This window comes from Schistocerca americana, chromosome 8 (genome assembly GCF_021461395.2).
Source record: "Schistocerca americana isolate TAMUIC-IGC-003095 chromosome 8, iqSchAmer2.1, whole genome shotgun sequence".
Classification (NCBI taxonomy): domain Eukaryota; kingdom Metazoa; phylum Arthropoda; class Insecta; order Orthoptera; family Acrididae; genus Schistocerca; species Schistocerca americana.
In genome coordinates this window covers 380,249,976-380,269,446 of record NC_060126.1, presented here as the reverse complement: position 1 = coordinate 380,269,446, position 19,471 = coordinate 380,249,976, and the positions used below count along the sequence as shown (strand labels likewise).

Sequence of the window (19,471 nt, the reverse complement as noted above, 5' to 3'; positions counted from 1 at the left end):
CAATAGCTTGTGAAAACTCATGTAATAAGTTTAACGATACGTGTCAACACACTGACATTGCACATGATATAGCAACTATTTGTGTATAAAATCCTCGAACAAAAAATGTTTTGGATGTAGATAAATAAAACTGCCGATTGATTATGAACAGAATTCTCCGATTAAGACTGGACTGTCACCAGCAAAATTCTCCACAACACACGAAACAGTTAGCCTATACGTGGATAGTTAACACTAATATTTGTTTGTCCCTATTTATTTAGTAATAAATTTGCATACCAATATTTACAAGAAAACATTTGATCCACGTAGTTCGGAAACGGCGAGAACGAATAAAGGGGCATGTCTGACTAGCAATGGCTGTACCGATTTGTGAAACGTTGAAAATAAGAAAGTGAATTATAGGACAACGTGTAGAGGCAATGAAATTACTTTTAAATGTTTGTGAACGACATTGTATAATATACATATACTGAAATGTTTAAAACATGTGGAAAAATGTGTATACAAATGGTCAGGAAAACAGATGTTCTTATGAGCAAAGTGGTGTTACCTGATATCACTGAAGACAGAGCACACATGGCGGACATCGAGGTCTTTTGCTGGTGGAGGTTTGTGGGATAAGGTCGACCGTGTGGCAGAATGCTACACATGTTTGAACGTGTCTCAGTTAGACACATTTCTGTATTCAGTTGTTCGGAATTTAATAGTCTCTGTGCATCGCTGGAAGATATCAAGACTTATAAATTGCTAACGTAAGAAAGTTATGAGAGCGAAATTTCTTAGTGAACCATTTATTCGAAGGAGATCAGAATGCACTGTATAATGGTTGTAGGTTCCCAGCGACTGTTCTGCTCGCTCTTCTAGAATTGCATCTTCTGTGATTAAATTAGCTATAAAAACTGAAACGTGTGTTAAGACTGCGTTATTATCCTAAGTGACTGTCTCCTTGATCCATTGTGACTTAATTTATTATAATTGTACATGTTGTACATAAGTATGATTCACTGATCGGTGACTTAATTCATTATAATTATACATATTGTATACAAGCATCGTTCGCTGCTTGGTTCCTAAGTCCGTTTGATGAACCTTAGACGCTTATGTATGGATTCCATTCAACAGTGTACAACCGAACCTCCATGTAGAGAAAACGTGTAATTGTATTGTGTCAAGTTGTTGTGTCACAAATCGAAATGGAGCAACTAACTGTAGAGCTCTAAATCAATCGTGCGAGACATTCTCCAGAACGTTTTGAAGAAGAGAAACGTGCGTGCAAAGTTTGTCTAGCACTCTTGACTCCCGAACGAAAACGACGTGTCAACGCAGGATGCGCCATCATTGACATGCAAAATGCGAGTAATTATTTTCTGGAAGAAAGACTCACCATGGTGTGAGCGTATGGGTGCTATTCTATCATTCTGCGCAACAGATTAATCTGGGATGTACCCTTTACCCTGTGGCTCCTGTAAGATGCAATTTACACCCCCACACTACTACAGAAGTCAGACAGACGCTCCTAAAGTTCTAAAGAGAAATGCCTGAAAAACTTTCAGCAATAAATATCTTCTGGAGTCGTCCACTGTAAGGAAATGACACAAAAATTCACAAAATTTCTTACGTAACTAGTGGGATACTTGGGTACTGGAGTAGTGTTAGTTAGTGTAAGAACAACATAAAACTAACGAAAGTTATTAATTTATTTTGCGAAAATTCTGAGAAATCACAATGGCACTTTTAGTTATGAACTGAACACGTTATTTACGGGTTTTTTCTGGAATGTGAAGTTACCTCTTAAGGATAGGCTTCGCTAATGAAATTTCTATACAAAGTTTAAGATTGTTATTCACTAGGCAGAATAGCTGAGAGCCGCTACTACTCAACTTGAATAATTATCCTTTAGAATGTTGCTAGGTATGGTCGGGGCTGTCGTGTGTGAAATGCAGTGAATTGTACTGTTGTGGAGGAAATATGGGGCTCGCAAGAGCTGTAGCGCACAATACCTTAAGCTACGATGACTGCTGTCTGCACCACTCGCTGCTGACAAATAAGATAACTCTCATTCGATCTGGATTGACCTTCACCAATCAAACTCTCCCTACGCTTTGATGAAGTCAAGGACTCCTATTCGCCCCTAGTCTATTGGCGTGGTACACCGGTCAGATAACCAGTCCACCGCGATGCCACTCAAAAATTCGCTCACAGCCGTTTAACTATAACTCTGTCCGTTCACACCGCACAATAAGTGTTACGGCCAACACACTGAACACCGTCTAATCGCAAGGACTCAATATAGAGACGCATTCCGATTCACTCTCGACAGAGGTGCTCTCCCAGTGAAGTAGTGAGGAGAGACTTGTTCCTCCCTCTTTGAGTACACGTACGAGCGCGCACGCTCTGGTTACGTGTTCTCGCTCTGAGAGCGACAACGGAACGGCCCCTCTCCATCCCAGACGTGAAGGGGTATATCTTTCGTTCTCTTCCATTACTCCTTCAGCTCAAGGCGTCAGGAATATCGTCTGCCAATCAGCATTGCTCTTCTAAAATGGGAGAATGACGCTTCGTTTAAGGCGACCAATCCGGAAATCTGTAGCATCGGCATTTGGCGTGTGCTGTCTTCCTGTGAAAATCTCTGAAACTGCGTGCTATATTTGTAAAGGATGTGTAGGCTGGGCGCTCCCACACAATGTAGCGGAATTTGCTTTTAAGCTAAACACGGGGTCGTCCTTTCACTGGGGCAAACGTTGTCTGCTCTACGGGCAGTCACTGGCCGACGTAGATAGTTTGGGACTGGCGTCCTGGCGTGCGGTTGCTCTCCCGAACTAAAAGCTCCTGTGACCGTCGCGTCTGGAATGTATGTGTGTACGCCAGCCTCGAGTATTTCAACCATGGTGCGCACTTCTGATTTATTAGTTATTTGCATATCGTTTACATGAATTCGTACAACATTGACTTTATCTTATCGAGTTAGGGTTCGAATGAAGCGTCTTGATGTGCGGAATATGATTGTGAGGGCAGAATATGTAAGCAATGAAGGGCAGGAGATCACGACGTCTTACAACGAATGGCGAGACTTGGTTTTATTAACACGAACCTACCAGGAAACGACGAAGAACACAAAATCACATTTATGGGCAAAGCTTTGACGACATAACTGACATTGAAGCGAATGTGAAGCGATAGTTGACCATCATCATCATTCTTTTGAGATGGTTTATAAACTTCTGTGCGTTGTTTCTCAGGTGAGTGGAGACTATGTAGAAATCCTGAAGCGTTAAAATAACACTCTAAATCTTCCTCTATTATTTATAAACCCAGTCTCGAAACGTTTTGACGAATGAGATATCTACTCCACAGACTGTTCATCCAGCACCTCCAGCTGGCTACTACGGGATCTCCACCGAAGGAGCCACTGATTTCAAAATTAAATATCTGGGAAACTAAGGTAGGTAGACGAGTGAAGCAAAAGATAAGTTTGTTATGAAAACAGTAAGAATTTTGTACAGAGGTTTCGAACTAGTTCGAAAAGCTGCTAAGCGATTGCCCTGTAAGCTGTGCAGTTCGTACAGTATCAGCGTTTGTAATCAAACTCGTCCTGTACAAAGTCTCTGGAATCACGTCGCAATCTTTTAGAAGTGTCCACTATTCGCAGTACAGAAGTGGCGCAAACGTAGAAAGGAATTTGACATCACTTTCTGCGGCTTCTCAACGGAGAAGCATTCAGGTGCCATTCACATCGCCGATTCAGACTCGTCCAGCGTGGCGGGCTGGTTCCGGTAGAGAGAGTCTCTCAATGTGCCGCACATTAAGAAGTTACAAGATGTCAGATCGAGCGAATATTGCGGGCAGTCCATCCCTGCGCCAGTATATTTTCAATAATCAAAAGCAAAGACAATTCCCGAGGTACTCTTCAAGACAACAAATCACCTGTCCGGTGCGACGTGGTCTGTCCCAATCCTGCTCGAACCACTAGGTGCGTGGTAGATCTTCCAACGGTGCCTCTTTGGCGACAAATAGTTACAAAACAGCAACGTGACGATCACTAGTGGTCGTTTCTCGCATGAAAAAGGTGCCCATAATGCCTCTACTGCATACCGCAGAACAAACAGAGTGCAATTGTTTCACTTCACGCAGATGCAGATTTTCAGAACCTCAAAATCGCTAATTTTCTTCATTGACATAAAAGTGTGCTTCATGTGTGAACCAGATGCTTCCAACATCGAATCCTTCATTATCAATCATATCAGACAAACAGAAGCTAAACGATGTCAACGTTAGCGTAAGGAGGGCTATGCGTGAAGCGTTCATTGAATTCGAAAGTAAAATTCTATGTACCGACTTGACAGAAAATCCTAGGAAGTTCTGGTCTTACGTTAAATCAGTAAGTGGCTCGAAACAGCATATCCAGACACTACGGGGTGATGATGGCATTGAAACAGAGGATGACACGCGTAAAGCTGAAATACTAAACACCTTTTTCCAAAGCTGTTTCACAGAGGAAGACCGTACTGCAGTTCCTTCTCTAAATCCTCGCACAAACGAAAAAATGGCTGACATCGAAATAAGTGTCCAAGGAATAGAAAAGCAACTGGAATCACTCAATAGAGGAAAGTCTACTGGACCTGACGGGATACCAATTCGATTCTACACAGAGTACGCGAAAGAACTTGCCCCCCTTCTAACAGCCGTGTACCGCAAGTCTCTAGAGGAACGGAGGGTTCCAAATGATTAGAAAAGAGCACAGATAGTCCCAGTCTTCAAAAAGGGTCGTCGAGCAGATGCGCAAAACTATAGACCTATATCTCTGACGTCGATCTCTTGTAGAATTTTAGAACATGTTTTTTGCTCGAGTATCATGTCATTTCTGGAAACCCAGCATTTACTATGTAGGAATCAACATGGATTCCGGAAACAGCGATCGTGTGAGACCCAACTCGCTTTATTTGTTCATGAGACCCAGAAAATATTAGATACAGGCTCCCAGGTAGACGCTATTTTTCTTGACCTCCGGAAGGCGTTCGATACAGTTCCGCACTGTCGCCTGATAAACAAAGTAAGAGCCTATGGAATATCAGACCAGCTGTGTGGCTGGATTGAAGAGTTTTTAGCAAACAGAACACAGCATGTTGTTATCAATGGAGAGACGTCTACAGACGTTAAAGTGACCTCTGGCGTGCCACAGGGGAGTGTTATGTGACCATTGCTTTTCACAATATATATAAATGACCTAGTAGATAGTGTCGGAAGTTCCATGTGGCTTTTCGCAGATGATGCTGTAGTATACAGAGAAGTTGCAGCATTAGAAAATTGTAGCGAAATGCAGGAAGATCTGCAGCGGATAGGCACTTGGTGCAGGGAGTGGCAACTGACCCTTAACATAGACAAATATAATGTATTGCGAATACATAGAAAGAAGGATCCTTTATTGTATGATTATATGATAGCGGAACAAACACTGGTAGCAGTTACTTCTGTAAAATATCTGGGAGTATGCGTGCGGAACGATTTGAAGTGGAATAATCATATAAAATTAATTGTTGGTAAGGCGGGTACCAGGTTGAGATTCATTGGGAGAGTGCTTAGAAAATGTAGTCCATCAACAAAGGAGGTGGCTTACAAAACACTCGTTCGACCTATACTTGAGTATTGCTCATCAGTGTGGGATCCGTACCAGATCGGTCTGACGGAGGAGACAGAGAAGATCCAAAGAAGAGCGGCGCGTTTCGTCACAGGGTTATTTGGTAACCGTGATAGCGTTACGGAGATGTTTAATAAACTCAAGTGGCAGACTCTGCAAGAGAGGCGCTCTGCATCGCGATGTAGCTTGCTCGCCAGGTTTCGAGAGGGTGCGTTTCTGGATGAGGTATCGAATATATTGCTTCCCCCTACTTATACCTCCCGAGGAGATCACGAATGTAAAATTAGAGTGATTAGAGCGCGCACGGAGGCTTTCAGACAGTCGTTCTTCCCGCGAACCATACGCGACTGGAACAGGAAAGGGAGGTAATGACAGTGGCACGTAAAGTGCCCTCCGCCACACACCGTTGGGTGGCTTGCGGAGTATCAATGTAGATGTAGATGTAGATGTAGAGAATCTGGTTCATAAAGTCAGCCCTCTGTCACGAATAGTTCGGACTGGTGACTGGATTTCGAATGAGAACATGTTTGAGTTCAGTCTCTGTATTTCCTGCGTGCTCTAACGCTTCAAACAAGTCTCTGTTACAATTCTTCGAGTGGGTTTTGTTGGATTTTGCTGAGTAATTTCAGAAACCGTGGTGAAAATTTCAAGAGTAACTAAAGTTTGCCTGGGGCCAACATTCCTCGCTCAATCACCAGCCACGCTGTCTGTCCGTTGGAACTCTGTGAAGAGACTGCAAATAGTTTTAACATTCACTGCCTTTGTAACATGAAATCATGTATCTGCATCTTGCTGTAGGTCTGTGTTATAACCTATGATATTCCAGTACTAGAAACAGAATGATTTAAGCCCCTTCCCTCAATTTCATAACCTCCTTTCACGTTTCAACTACATAGCTTTTCCTTCCGAGTTGAAATGGTGTATTTATAGACACTATGTATTGCAATTCCACCGTCATCTATTGGCAGTTGAACTATCTATAAAGTTCAGTAGAAAATTCTTCCAGCTTTCACAATATCTGTGTCGTTTTTAGCAATCGTTTATTGATCCTAGTTTTTGAGGTATTTATTTTTGAAATCAGGGATGTCTTCGCTGGACCCCTGTCACCCCTGTGTAAGGCGGTCAGTCCAGAATGAGCGGTTCGCTCCATACAATCAAATTTTAGTCTTCAGTCTTCAGTAAAGAGCGACCAGTTGTGGTCGCCGAATCTCTCAATTGTTGCACGCCTCCACCGCATCCACTTTGGTACTATGTCCATCGGGATATGATCCTGAGTAATAGCTGATTCATTCATTGATGACAGTATGAAACAGATATTCACAAACTTATTAATAAAAAAGTTTCATTTTTACATACCGCCCTTCTCTGACTACTCAGAAAACGTTTCAGAGTCATTATCATGGCCTTAAATTTGTACTTAATGTTTCAGGGTGAAATAGAAAAAAATGGTTCAAATGGCTCTGAGCACTATGGGACTTAACATCTGAGGTCATCAGTCCCCTAGAACTTAGAACTACAGGGTGGCCCAAAAAGGATGGTCACATTTTAAATAACTATAACTCCATCAGTTTTACAAATTAATTTTATTCAATTACGTAACTAAATGCTCCCAGGCACCCAATTACAAGAACTAACCACAAAAAATCATGTACGGAAAATGACTTCCGGAAGATGGTGTCCTTCCTCGGTGATGCATTCCACAAGTCTTTCCTCGAAATTTTCCATCACTTTCACTACTGTTTCTTCTTGAATTGCCATAATTTCCGCACTGATTGCCTCCTTCAGATCAATTAAGTTTCGGGGCTTCTTTACGTAGACTTTTGACTTTAGGTATCCCCAAAGAAAAAAATCACAGGCTGAGAGGTCAGGTGATCTCGCGGGCCAGTGGACATCTCCAAAACGCGAGATGATGTGGTGGGGGAACATCCGCCTTAAAACACACATGGAGTCATTGGCTGTGTGGGCCGTGGCCCCGTCCTGTTGAAACCAAATTCGATCTCGATTTACATGTAACTCTCGCAGTTTCGGCACCAAAAAGCTACGTAGCATGTTAACGTAACGTTTCGAGTTCACTGTGACTGTAGCGTTGTTTTCCTCAAAAAAATAAGGACCAACAATCCCCAATCTTGAAATTCCACACCAGACTGTTACCTTAGCACTATGAAGAGGCTTTTGGTGCAATTCTCTGGGATTATCTGCTGCCCAATACCTGCAGTTTTGTTTATTGACATAGCCGTCTAAATGGAAATGGGCTTCATCTGACATAAGAAGCACAACATCATTATTAGAGTACAAAATGTCAAGCATTGATTCACAAAATCGTCTTCGCTGCTCAAAATCACGATCATACAGCTTTTGCGTGATCATAATTTTGTATGGGTGAAACTGTAACTCACGGCTTAAAATACGCTGCAACGAACTACGGCTGAGGCCTAAAGTTTGAGCACGACGCCTAGTGGAACGACGCGGGCTTTGCAGCACTGACGCTCTAACATCGTCAATGTTCTGTGGAGTAACTGCCGTACGTGTACGCCCTGTAGATTTACCACTTTTGACAGACCCTGTTGTCCGGAATGCAGTCACCCAACGTGATATGGATCTGCGATCTGGAATGGGTCCATCACGCGCTACACCAAAACGTTGTCGAAACAATCGTTGCACAGTAATAAACGATTCATCATTTCTGAAAAACTGTTCCACAGCAAAAACACGATGCTCGACCGTCCACTGCGCCATCTCGTGGCAAACTGGGTGTAATGGCCGACTTGCAGACGGCCGGCAGTGGTCCTCCCTCCTCACCTTTCAATGGTACTACGCAGTTCAAATCCGACCATGCTTTTTGGGCCACCCAGTACTTAAACCTAACTAACCTAAGGACATCACACACATCCATGCCCGAGGCAGGAGTCTAACCTGCGACCGTAGCGGTCGCGCGGTTCCAGACTGAAGCGCCTAGAACCATTCGGCCACACCGGCCGGCTGGCGAAATAGAACAAACGGATGTAACTGAACCGTTACAGTAGCACTGCGGAACAAGGACTACGTAGTTGAGAACTTTACCACTTAGTAGTCGGGCAATGGGATAACTCAGACATAAAAATACTCTTCCGAAAACTGAGATAGTTTGGAACGTGCTAGTAAAAATTACTCTGTATTTAAAAAAGAAATACATATCAAATGTGATATTCATGCGGACTAAAAACGTGATTAAAAAGTACATGAATCGGAAAACAACCTTTTAGTGTACCACGTTTCAGCGGTTTACGTGTCAACTGTCTGAAGTATAATTGCTCAATATCGTTAATGTATAATTGCATGCAGCGTTTAGTTTCATATTTCGGTTTTTATGGTTGTTGTTGTTTCGGCGACGACGATGACGACGACGATGATGATGATGATGATAATGATGATAAAGCAGTGAAAGCGTGATATTCGATGCCAACATATGGTATCTTCATCTCGAATATCTCTAAGTGAGGAGGGGGGGAGGGAGGGCTGAGGGGAAAGTAGATACCAATCTTAAAGACCGTTCTGACGGACAGATCCCCCCAACAGTTTCATAGAGAAGTGTTCTGGACACATTTGGAAATAACCTGCGCCATTAGCGGAAATTATGATAATCGGGTACAGTAGGGCACCAAATCGTCTCCCGTTGCCCGTCGAATACCAGCAATAAAACTTACATCCAACATCGGGACTCGAACCAGCTGCCTTCAAGTCAATGAGTGCAGTGCAAGCGTTCTATGCTAACCTGATCTACGGAGACGTGTGCGGAAATTTAAGACTACTGACCTTTTTTTTTTTTTTTTTTTTTTTTTTTTTTTTTTTTTTTTTTTTTTTTTTTAGCTTGGAATGGTGCAACAACGTAGAATGAGAAACATTCGATGGGATTCGTAACATCACAATATTTACAGATAATTCCGTTTGATCTGTTCACGTATTAATTCTCTCACCTTGAGCAGCAGAGTCAATACAAAAATAATATTCTTACTGTACTAGTCGACACCAGTAAACCTCTCATTCTTTACAGCAGCGAACTCCTTTACGTAAGGCTTCAGACTTCTGCTAACTTTACAAAACAGTTAACGTGTTAAGTACCTGAGGTTAAGAATGTAAGCGAGAATCAGTTTATAACAGGCTTCAAACTGTGTATAAAGTTTGTTTCAATTCGCTAAATGCTCTCAATATCAAACATAGGATAAATGTCGTCTGGTTAATTTGCGCTTTGTTTTAAGCAAAAGATATTCTTCCACACATACCAATGTTTATGACGACTTATCTCATGAACCATATGTCGTACGGTGATACAAATGAGCAACTACATTCAGCGGTGTATGTGTATATTGTCTGTAATGTGTGTTGCGAATAGAGGTGGTAGTAAAGAAGTAATAAATTAAAAAGACGAGCCTGATGCTGAAGTTTTACTGAATGAACCTTTCATTACTGTGGGAGTTATGTGTAAACCATATTGGAAGTCTATAAGTGCCCTCATTCTTAGGTACTGGGAGAATAAAATATGGTTATTTTGAGCGCCGTGAGATACGCCGCGATAAATCTTTAATCTCATATTAACGTAAAATTATACTGCTTGCTGTGCAGATTAAGACAGCATTTTAAATTCTTAAATTCGGTCAGTAATGAAACGAATACTGAAAATGAAATTTTTGTTGTACTGGAAGCCGTTATAGGCAACCTGCAACTGGGACCGGTGACTGTGCACCTGGTCAGTCTTTTGGCAATAATTATGGGTGTGGCAGCGAGCAGTGGGAGATTTCATCAGTGCATCTGTGTAAAATGCTTACCTACACCGAGCAACTTAAAAAGTGCAACTTCGTCTTTAATGGGCGAATTTTTTTGTTTCAATACCTGTTTATAAAATTATTGTCTTTTCATTCTTCTATATTACTCGCATTTATCAAAATTTATCTATTCCTCGGAAACACCATTATCTCACTACTATATCAACTCATTTTTATGCTACCTTCTCAATTACACAGGTACCCTATTCCTTCCCTCCCTTAGCAACACTATGTGAGAATAGAATCCATTTACACTCGTCCCCAGTTACCACCTCTACTTGTGTACCACTATGCTTCCTCATTACTTGATAACTCCTCCCCACCTCCCCAATGATTCATTCGTTATTACAACCCATTTCTCCCCTCTTGACCTTATGGCTCATTATTTCCAATTACCCACTACCCCTATTATTTCACAGTCACACTGAATTATAACCACCCTATACAGCAACATTCTTTCTGTCGCACGATTTTCCCAGTTACTTCCCTAATTACCCACCTGCATTACTCTTCTGCTGCCCACTTATTATTCCTCCTGCCCCGCCCAAACAAACGTGAAATCACCCTATTGTCCCAACTTAGTCATACTTAAGGGGAGTTGGAACGCCCTATCCCGATAATGTTAAATTTAGTGACTGGCTTCCCTGTATTTCAGGGACCACTGTAGCCATTGATATGAAACTTTTACAGGACATTAAATTGTATGTTGTAAGCCTACTGAGCTACAGTAATTGCATTTAAGCAATTGCTTTCGGAAATACAATTTTTTGATTACTCATTTAAATTTTGTGTACTTTTTTATACATTTTCCAAAATAATTTAATTATACGTAACATTATGTTCATCTTTTAATTTAGTAGACTCAGGATATGTTTGGTATTACTCCCTGAAAATCTGAATACTCTACTCGAAATGATTTCTGAGATTTAGGGAAAAATGCAACAGATAATGTAAATTTTCGGGAACATCTTCAAAAGTTTCAAAAGAGTGCAACTCACTCAATATATGCTTAATTTTTTTTAATTTTTAGTCACTCAGAAGCATTCTGCATCACATTGAATATCATCCTTTAGATCTTTTTCCAAGTTCTTTCTTATTTTTCTTCTTTCTGGACTCCTTACTGGCCATCTGTGTTGCATACTCTGCTTTGTCAATGCCAACCTTGTCCATCCGTTCTCTGTTGCAGGTTTTTCCAGGATTAATTCCCATATGCTGTAGCACTTTCACCCTACCAATGGTGTCATCATTAAAAGCAATAACAGCATGAATGACCCGCCATTTTAGTGTCTTCATTCTAACAATAAATTTTTTTGTTAAGTTAGTCCATATAAGATTACTGAACGACACATTGTGATTTTGAGTCTGACTGTGCAGACACTTCTCCAGTAATTCAGAATTTGCCAGGTCTCTGTAAATAGTTTTTACGATATCCATGACTGCTACTGGGATGGAATGTTTATGGATGTATGAACTGTTTGAGTACTGGGCATTGCGGTAACTGCAACATGAACAAGGTCCAGGAGGGCAAAGGTGGTGCCCCGGGTTTTTCATCAGTTGACAGTCTGTGGAAGAAGGTAGACCATACTGCCTGCTTCATTTTTAAAGAAACCTCAATATTATTTCTAATGGCATCCTATAATACTGCTGTAGTTCATCAATCATTTTGTCTGTCAGCTTGCCTCGCATGGATTTACCATCAGAAAGTTCCTTGTCTCTCAAACTTTGTTTCAACTTCCTCATCCTGGTGCCCATTCTCTCCTGGACATGACCAACACTCTTATCCTTTATAACACAGCAATCCACCGACATCTGTATAAAAAAAATTACCTATTTTATTAGATGTTGAAGTAATGCACGTAAAAATTTTAACATTTTCAACCTCTGAAGATTATATTTAAAAAAAATTAAATACTTCCCATGTGAGTTTATAAGCGATATATATATATACAGTTTTATAATATTACGGGGAGTTGGAGCAGAAAAACTTTTTTTTCACATTTTCGGAAAATGTGAAAAAAAAATTCCGCTCCAACTCCTCTTAAGATTATAAAACTGCGGGAATATACAAGTGATGATATTTAAGGTAAGTTATGTGGGCAGCCACGTGACTGCATCTACGTATGTCAGCATACTCACATAATTAAAACTGCGTTCGTTGTGTCTGACAAAATCCCTCAAAAATTAAAGATTATGAAGGCAAATGATATTATTGCTAAAAGTACTCAAATTTAAGCTGTGAACAGTAATAGTTGTCGAAAGTGGTTCTCTTTGCTGTATCTACCACATACGTGGGTAATGGATCATTTCAAAGTGTTGTCATTCCCACTTCAGGAACTTAATAACTTGTGACAAAATAACACCAGGATTCTTGCGGCCTTAAAACACAGAATCTATACAATCCACCGATTTACACCTTCGTCACGATACTATCCCACAGATTAGCTGCACCTGGCATAATATTTGAAGAGACTACAGTGGATCGAAAGCTAGCTAATTGGAGAATTAATGTTTTAAAGAGCAAGCATTATACAGCGACTGTTCGTAGTGTTAATACGTATAATCCGCCATTTAAACCACAGTCGCAGGATAAAGGTGCATAAAACGCAAGACAGACTTCTTTTTCGTATCAAAAAAGGAAATTGCATGGGATTATATGGCGTTATGTTTCGATCGCAGTATCATTTCGTGTTAACCGATATTTCGCTTTACAAGTTTCCCGTTTTATTTTAATTATACATTGTGTGATCAAAAGTTTCTGAACTCCTACTAGTCAACGTTAATATGGGGAACGTCCACCGTTCGACTTTATGACTGCTTCAGTGGTCCTGTGGACACTTTCACCGAGGTGTCTGAGAGTCTGTGTAGGAACAGCAGCCGACCCTCCTTAAGAGCCGAAACCACACAAGTTAAATATGCTGGACGCTGGGGTCTGGAGGGAAGTCAACAGTTCATTTGGCTCAGGTCGGGAATCTAGGCCCACCATTTCTTTTCCGGAACATTATTGTCCACAGATGCTGCTTTATACAGTTCCTCTGCTGTACTCAGTAAAATATTTTCATATGTTTTCGAATTCAGTCAACAACATCCTAACCACGATAAACATCACCATACCATAACCCGACCTCCTCTATCCTTCATTGTTGGCACTACACATGCACCCGCCAAACCCAGCTCAACCGTCGCTTAGCATAGACTACAAAAAAATGAAATGAGCGTGTGACCTTTTTGGCCGGGAGGACCCATCCGGGGAAGTTCGGCCACCGACTACAAGTCTTATTTCAGTCGACGCCACATTGGGCGACTTGCGTGCCAGTGATGAGGATGAAATGATGAGGAGGACAACACAACACGCAGTCCACGAGCGGAGAAAATCTCCAACCCGGTCGGGAATCGAACCCGGGCCCGCTACATGGGAGGCAGGCACGTTACCAATCAGCTAAGCAGGTGGACAGCATTGACTACAGAATGCATGTTACAAAGAGTGCTCGACCACTCCACACCATTCTTCCTAACTCCTTTTGCACAATCATTGTGCAACCTGCACTGCTGGTAGTCCTATGCGACTCGCAAGTGATTCCTCCCTTTGATTTCATGCGATTATTTAAAACTACCATTCGCAATGCTCAATGGTCTCTGCCCGCTAATACATGAGCTCAGTCAGGTTTCGCAGTGGTTGTCCATGTGGCGCATTTATTACTCAGGTGATATCCGTGACTTGTCCGGTTTCGGGGTCACTGAGGTTTCCTGACGGTCCCATATTACTGACAACACAATGCTCCCGCCTCCTACTATTGTGGTGGACCGCTCTCCTGATGTCTAGTGTTCAATTCCACGTTACATAAGGGTGTTCGGACACTTTTGATGGGACAGTTTAACTGTAGAGCCGGCCGTGGTGGCCGAGCCGTTCTAGGCACATCAGTCCGGAATCGCTCAACTGCTACGGTCACAGGTTCGAAACCTGCCTCGGGCATGGATGTGTGTTATGTACTTAGGTTTGTTGTGGTTGGCAGGAGAGCCTACACCATGTTACTAGAGGAGGCCGAAAGGCACGCGTTCTAGCTCACGCAGGCTGGCGTGAGGTCTGGAACAGGACAAGGAAATTAGAATTTAGAAAAACGGACGTAGCTGGTGGAATACTTAACTTTAATCCATTAATATTGAACGTTGCTCTTGACGGTACATGATTCACAATATCAATAGTAACTGAATATGGCGCCCTACTAGGTCGTAGCAAATGACGTAGCTGAAGGCTATGCTAAACTATCGGCAAATGAGAGCGTATTTTGTCAGTGAACCATCGCTAGCAAAGTCGGTTGTACAACTGGGGTGAGTGCTAGAAGTCTCTCTAGACCTGCCGTGTGGCGGCGCTCGGTCTGCAATCACTGATAGTGGCGACACGAGGGTCCGACGTATACTACCGGACCGCGGCCGATTTAAAGGCTACCACCTAGCAAGTGTGGTGTCTGGTGGTGACACCACAAGGTTAGTTAGGTTTAAGTACACTACTGGCCATTAAAATTGCTACACCACGACGATGACGTGCTACAGACGCGAAATTTAACCGACACGAAGGAGATGCTGTGATATGGAATGATTAGCTTTTCAGAGCATTCACAAAAAGTTGGCGCCGGTGGCGACACCTACAACGTGCTGACATGAGGAAAGTTTCCAACCGATTTCTCATACACAAACAGCAGTTGACCGGCGTTGCCTGGTGAAACGTTGTTGTGATGCCTCGTGTAAGGAGGAGAAATGCGTACCATCACGTTTCCGACTTTGATAAAGGTCGGATTGTAGCTTATCGCGATTGCGGTTTATCGTATCGCGATATTGCTGCTCGCGTTGGTCGAGATCCAATGACTGTTAGCATTATATGGATTAGGTGGGTTCAGGAGGGAAATACGGAACGCCTTGCTGGATCCCAACGGTCTCGTATCGCTAGCAGTCGAGATGACAGGCATTTTATCCGCATGGCTGTAACAGATTGTGCAGCCATGTCTCGATCCCTGAGTCAACAGATGGGGACGTTTGCAAGACAACAACCATCTGCACGAACAGTTCGACGACGTTTGCAGCAGCATGGACTATCATCTCGGAGACCATAGCTGCGGTTACCCTTTACGCTGCATCACAGACAGGAGCGCCTGCGATGGTGTACTCAACGACGAACCTGCTTGCACTAATGGCAAAAAGTAATTTTTTCGGATGAATTCAGGTTCTGTTTACAGCATCGTGATTGTCGCATGCGTGTTTGGCGACATCGCGGTGTACTCACATTGGAAGCGTGTATTCGTTATCTCCATACTGGCGTATCACCCGGCCTGATGGTACGGGGTGCCATTGGTTACACGTCTCGGTCACCTCTTGTTCGCATTGACGGCACTTTGAACAGTGGACGTTACATTTCACATGTATTCTGACCCTGCGAAACCCTTCATTTCAGCAGGATAATGCACGACCGCATGTTGCAGGTCCGGTACAGGCCTTTCTGGATACAGAAAATGTTCGACTGCTGCCAGGGCCAGCACATTCTCCAGATCTCTCACCAACTGAAAACGTCTGGTCAGTGGTGGCCGAGCAACTGGCTCGTCACAATACGTCAGTCACTACTCTTGATGAACTGTGGTATCGTGTTGAAGTTGCATGGGCAGCTGTACCTGTACACGCCATCCAAGCTCTGTTTGACTCAATGTCCAGGCGTATCAAGGCCGTTATTACGGCCAGAGGTGGTTGTTGTGGGTGCTGATTTCCCAGGATCTATGCACCCAAATTGCGTGAAAATGTAATCATACGTTAGTTCTAGTATAATATATTTGTCCAATGAATACCCGTTTATCATCTGCATTTCTTCTTGGTGTAGCAATTTTAATGGGCAGTAGTGTAGTTCTAAGTTCTAGGGACTGATGACCCATAGTGCTCAGACCCATTGGAACCATTTGATTTTTAGCTGCAGAGTGTAGAAGTGCTTGAGCTGTGAAGGCGGCGTGTGCCGGCAGGTTACGGCAACGTGACGCCCAAGACTGAGTGGGGGAAGCTGGCGACGATCGTGTACGCCATCGTGGGCATGCCGCTGTTCCTGCTCTACCTGTCCAACATCGGCGACATCCTGGCGCGTAGCTTCAAGTGGACCTTCGCGCGCCTCTGCCTGTGCCGCGGCTGCGCCCGCCGCCGCCGCCTCCCACCGCCACCGCCACCGCCCCCCTGGCAGGTAGGTGAGCCGCCTCCTCGTCTTCAAGCTACCGTCTGCTCTTCACCATCCGTTTCCGAAAGGATTCTTGTCCTTCTCAGGGGACGTAAGTGTCGAAATACCATCAGTGTTTCATGTCGGAGTTGGCCTAATCACAAAGTTTAATTTGCCGTCTCGTAAAATTCCACTTGTGTTGTCAATCCTACATACCCGTTAGTAACTAGTTTATAGATTCAGGAAGGTTAAGAGGAATACGACAAATAAAATCTGGCAGAGTCCTTAAGAACAAACTATCTGCAGCAATGAGCGATGGTTTAACAGGCTTGCGTCATCTGTTAGCCAGAGACGTATCCGCTGGTTCAGTGCAGTCGCTGCCGTTCCGTACTGATTGTGCGTGTTAATCCCTATCTGCACTTACCTGATCCGCATTTGTTCTGACAAAGAGCTCCAACCCGCGTAGCATACCTACTCTTTGCATTACTGAAAACAGTTAGTGAAGAAATTTGTACATCTTCAAATAAGTAGTAAGGAAAATGGTGAAAAAACAATATTTTGTCAAGACCGTATGTAATTCTGTAGACATTAAGTACATTAGCATCAATACCAACCTAAGCATAAAAGACTCAACGTTCAGAATTCACGGAGCTTGTACTGTAGCAGCCAGTTCCTCGTAATACTAATCTCTCTTAAAATTGTCTATCTAGTGACTTCTCGCTGAGATCAAATAATAGTGGCACTGCCACATGGGACTTTGTAAAGGAAACGTCAGGATTAATCTGAAACTTCATAACACCGAAACACGCGACAGTCTCCAAGATGACAAAAAATGACGCCCGCAATTACGATCAAAAAGCTATCGGCGATTGCCAAACACAACACTAAGAAAGTCCACAGTAAGATAAGAAGCATTGACCTATTTATCGACATCATTCTGAGAGATGACTCAATAGCGCAACATAATCTTTGTTCATCGCAGCTAATCCCGTCTATATCTGTAGATGTTGTCACATTCAAAAATATAATTTTCAAACACCAATGAAAGTGACTTCCCATGCGACTACTCGTATTTGTACTTTGCTAACATCAGATGACCAACCGAATAGATTATTGCGTCAGTGACGCGGAACAGACATCCCTTACAGATCCATCCTCGGTCAGCGCCTCTTGAGGTCTGGCTCAAACGAGTTACTCCTACCCTTATTTATGTTCTTTTTGCCGATTATGACTTTAGAAGTGTCACTTTTCCGACAGTATATAATTTTGATATTGTGAAGCTCACCACGTGTTCCTCCCTTGTTAACTCACTCCGAAATCTCCTCAAAATAATTCTGCAGTCGCTCTCTCTGCTACAAAACTTGTCTATTTGGGGAATCGACTCGTCTGCTTTCTGGAAATTTACAATAATGATATAAGCTGAAGAAACGAATTAAAATTTCTGCCAGAGGCGGGATTTGAACCCAGATCTCCATGTTTAATAGTCAAGTGTGCTAGCCATTATACCGCAGTAGCAGTCTACGTAACTACTCTTATCCCATGCCCCCCCCCCCCTAACGCAAACTTCCATCCACATCTTCAGTCTATTTTCCCCTTCTTAATTAGTCACTATTTCCAAGGCTCTACGGTATTGGAATGGCATCTCAGCGTTGGATATAATGGGGAAATCCTGCCTATACCCAAGGTGTAAGTGATCTATAGACCTGTTAGTAAGCAAGGAGGCCTGGGTTCAGATCCAAGTGACGGCATAAATTTTATTTCGTTTCTTCGGCTTCTACCATTATCATAGATAACGTTGCGGCGCAGATGTAATTACATAAATTCTGCAAATTGTCCTCACCAAATGGTTTCCTCATATGAGAAAAGAGGAAGACAATACAAGGAATGAGTCAATATTTGATAACTCATAGAAGCAGCAAGTCTGTTTCCAGTGAAGAATGGCATGTAGAGTTGTCGTGGATTCCCCAGCTCTCCCTCTCCACCCCACAGAGACAGCATTCCGAGCCGCTTCTATCTAACAGACTCCTCTATCCAAAAATCGAAAACCAAAACCATAGCCAGTTCATAATATCGTGTAGTAATTCGCTTTCGGTAGCAGGGAAATACTGCAGTTATGTAAGGACAATATAGACACCCAAAGACAGTTATACTATTTTCCTGCTGCCGAAAACGAATTACCGCCAGTATTTGCTCTTTGATTTTGGGTCTTCTAGTGATGATACTCTCTCATGCGGTTTTCAGTGTGTACCAGGTATGCAGACAAATAAACACACAAACAATTGATTAACTTCGTTTTTTATAGGTGACACTTAAAACTTCATAACTACCTTCCATATCTTGGTGATTGTGTGGATGATATTCTGCCTCAAAATCGATGGTACGTCTGCAGTCGAAGTTAAAGTTTTTCAAAGCTCTTTCAAACTGTGCCTGTAATAATGGATCCCGATGTGTTTGAAATCGGCACCCTCTTCATTTTCTATCATTATGGCAGACAGTTCCTTCTTCTCGTAGAGGCCTTTAATGTATCTTCAGAAACTTTCTTTTATTTTCTATTTGTTTTAGACCATTTATTTTCCAGTTCCTTCACATTTTCCCTGTATCCATTTCGCTTTTGCTTCTTATATTTACGTGATTCCTAAGGGGCGAGTCTGAGAAGTTACACCACTACAAAATGTGAGATATGATATAGCCGACTGTCCTCATACGTACATGACACTGTGCACCAAACGCAGTCGTCATGATCACCTTAGTTTATGCAGCTGTCAACCAATCCTACTAAGAGACGGCGATAGGGGTGACTTACTTCATATCATGTATCGCACTAAAAAATGATTGCAAGGTCTTCACAAGCTA

General features: G+C 42.6%; 1 protein-coding gene across 1 annotated transcript in view; it reads left to right on the top strand.

The window, feature by feature from the left end:
- The window catches only part of LOC124545869 (TWiK family of potassium channels protein 18), a 1,287,501-nt gene that overhangs the window by 1,173,195 nt on the left and 94,835 nt on the right, over positions 1 to 19,471 (top strand). Inside the window, exon 6 of the mRNA XM_047124829.1 lies at positions 16,434 to 16,645. Within this exon, the coding sequence (XP_046980785.1) occupies positions 16,434 to 16,645 (212 nt within the window). The remainder of the gene's footprint in view (positions 1 to 16,433; positions 16,646 to 19,471) is intronic.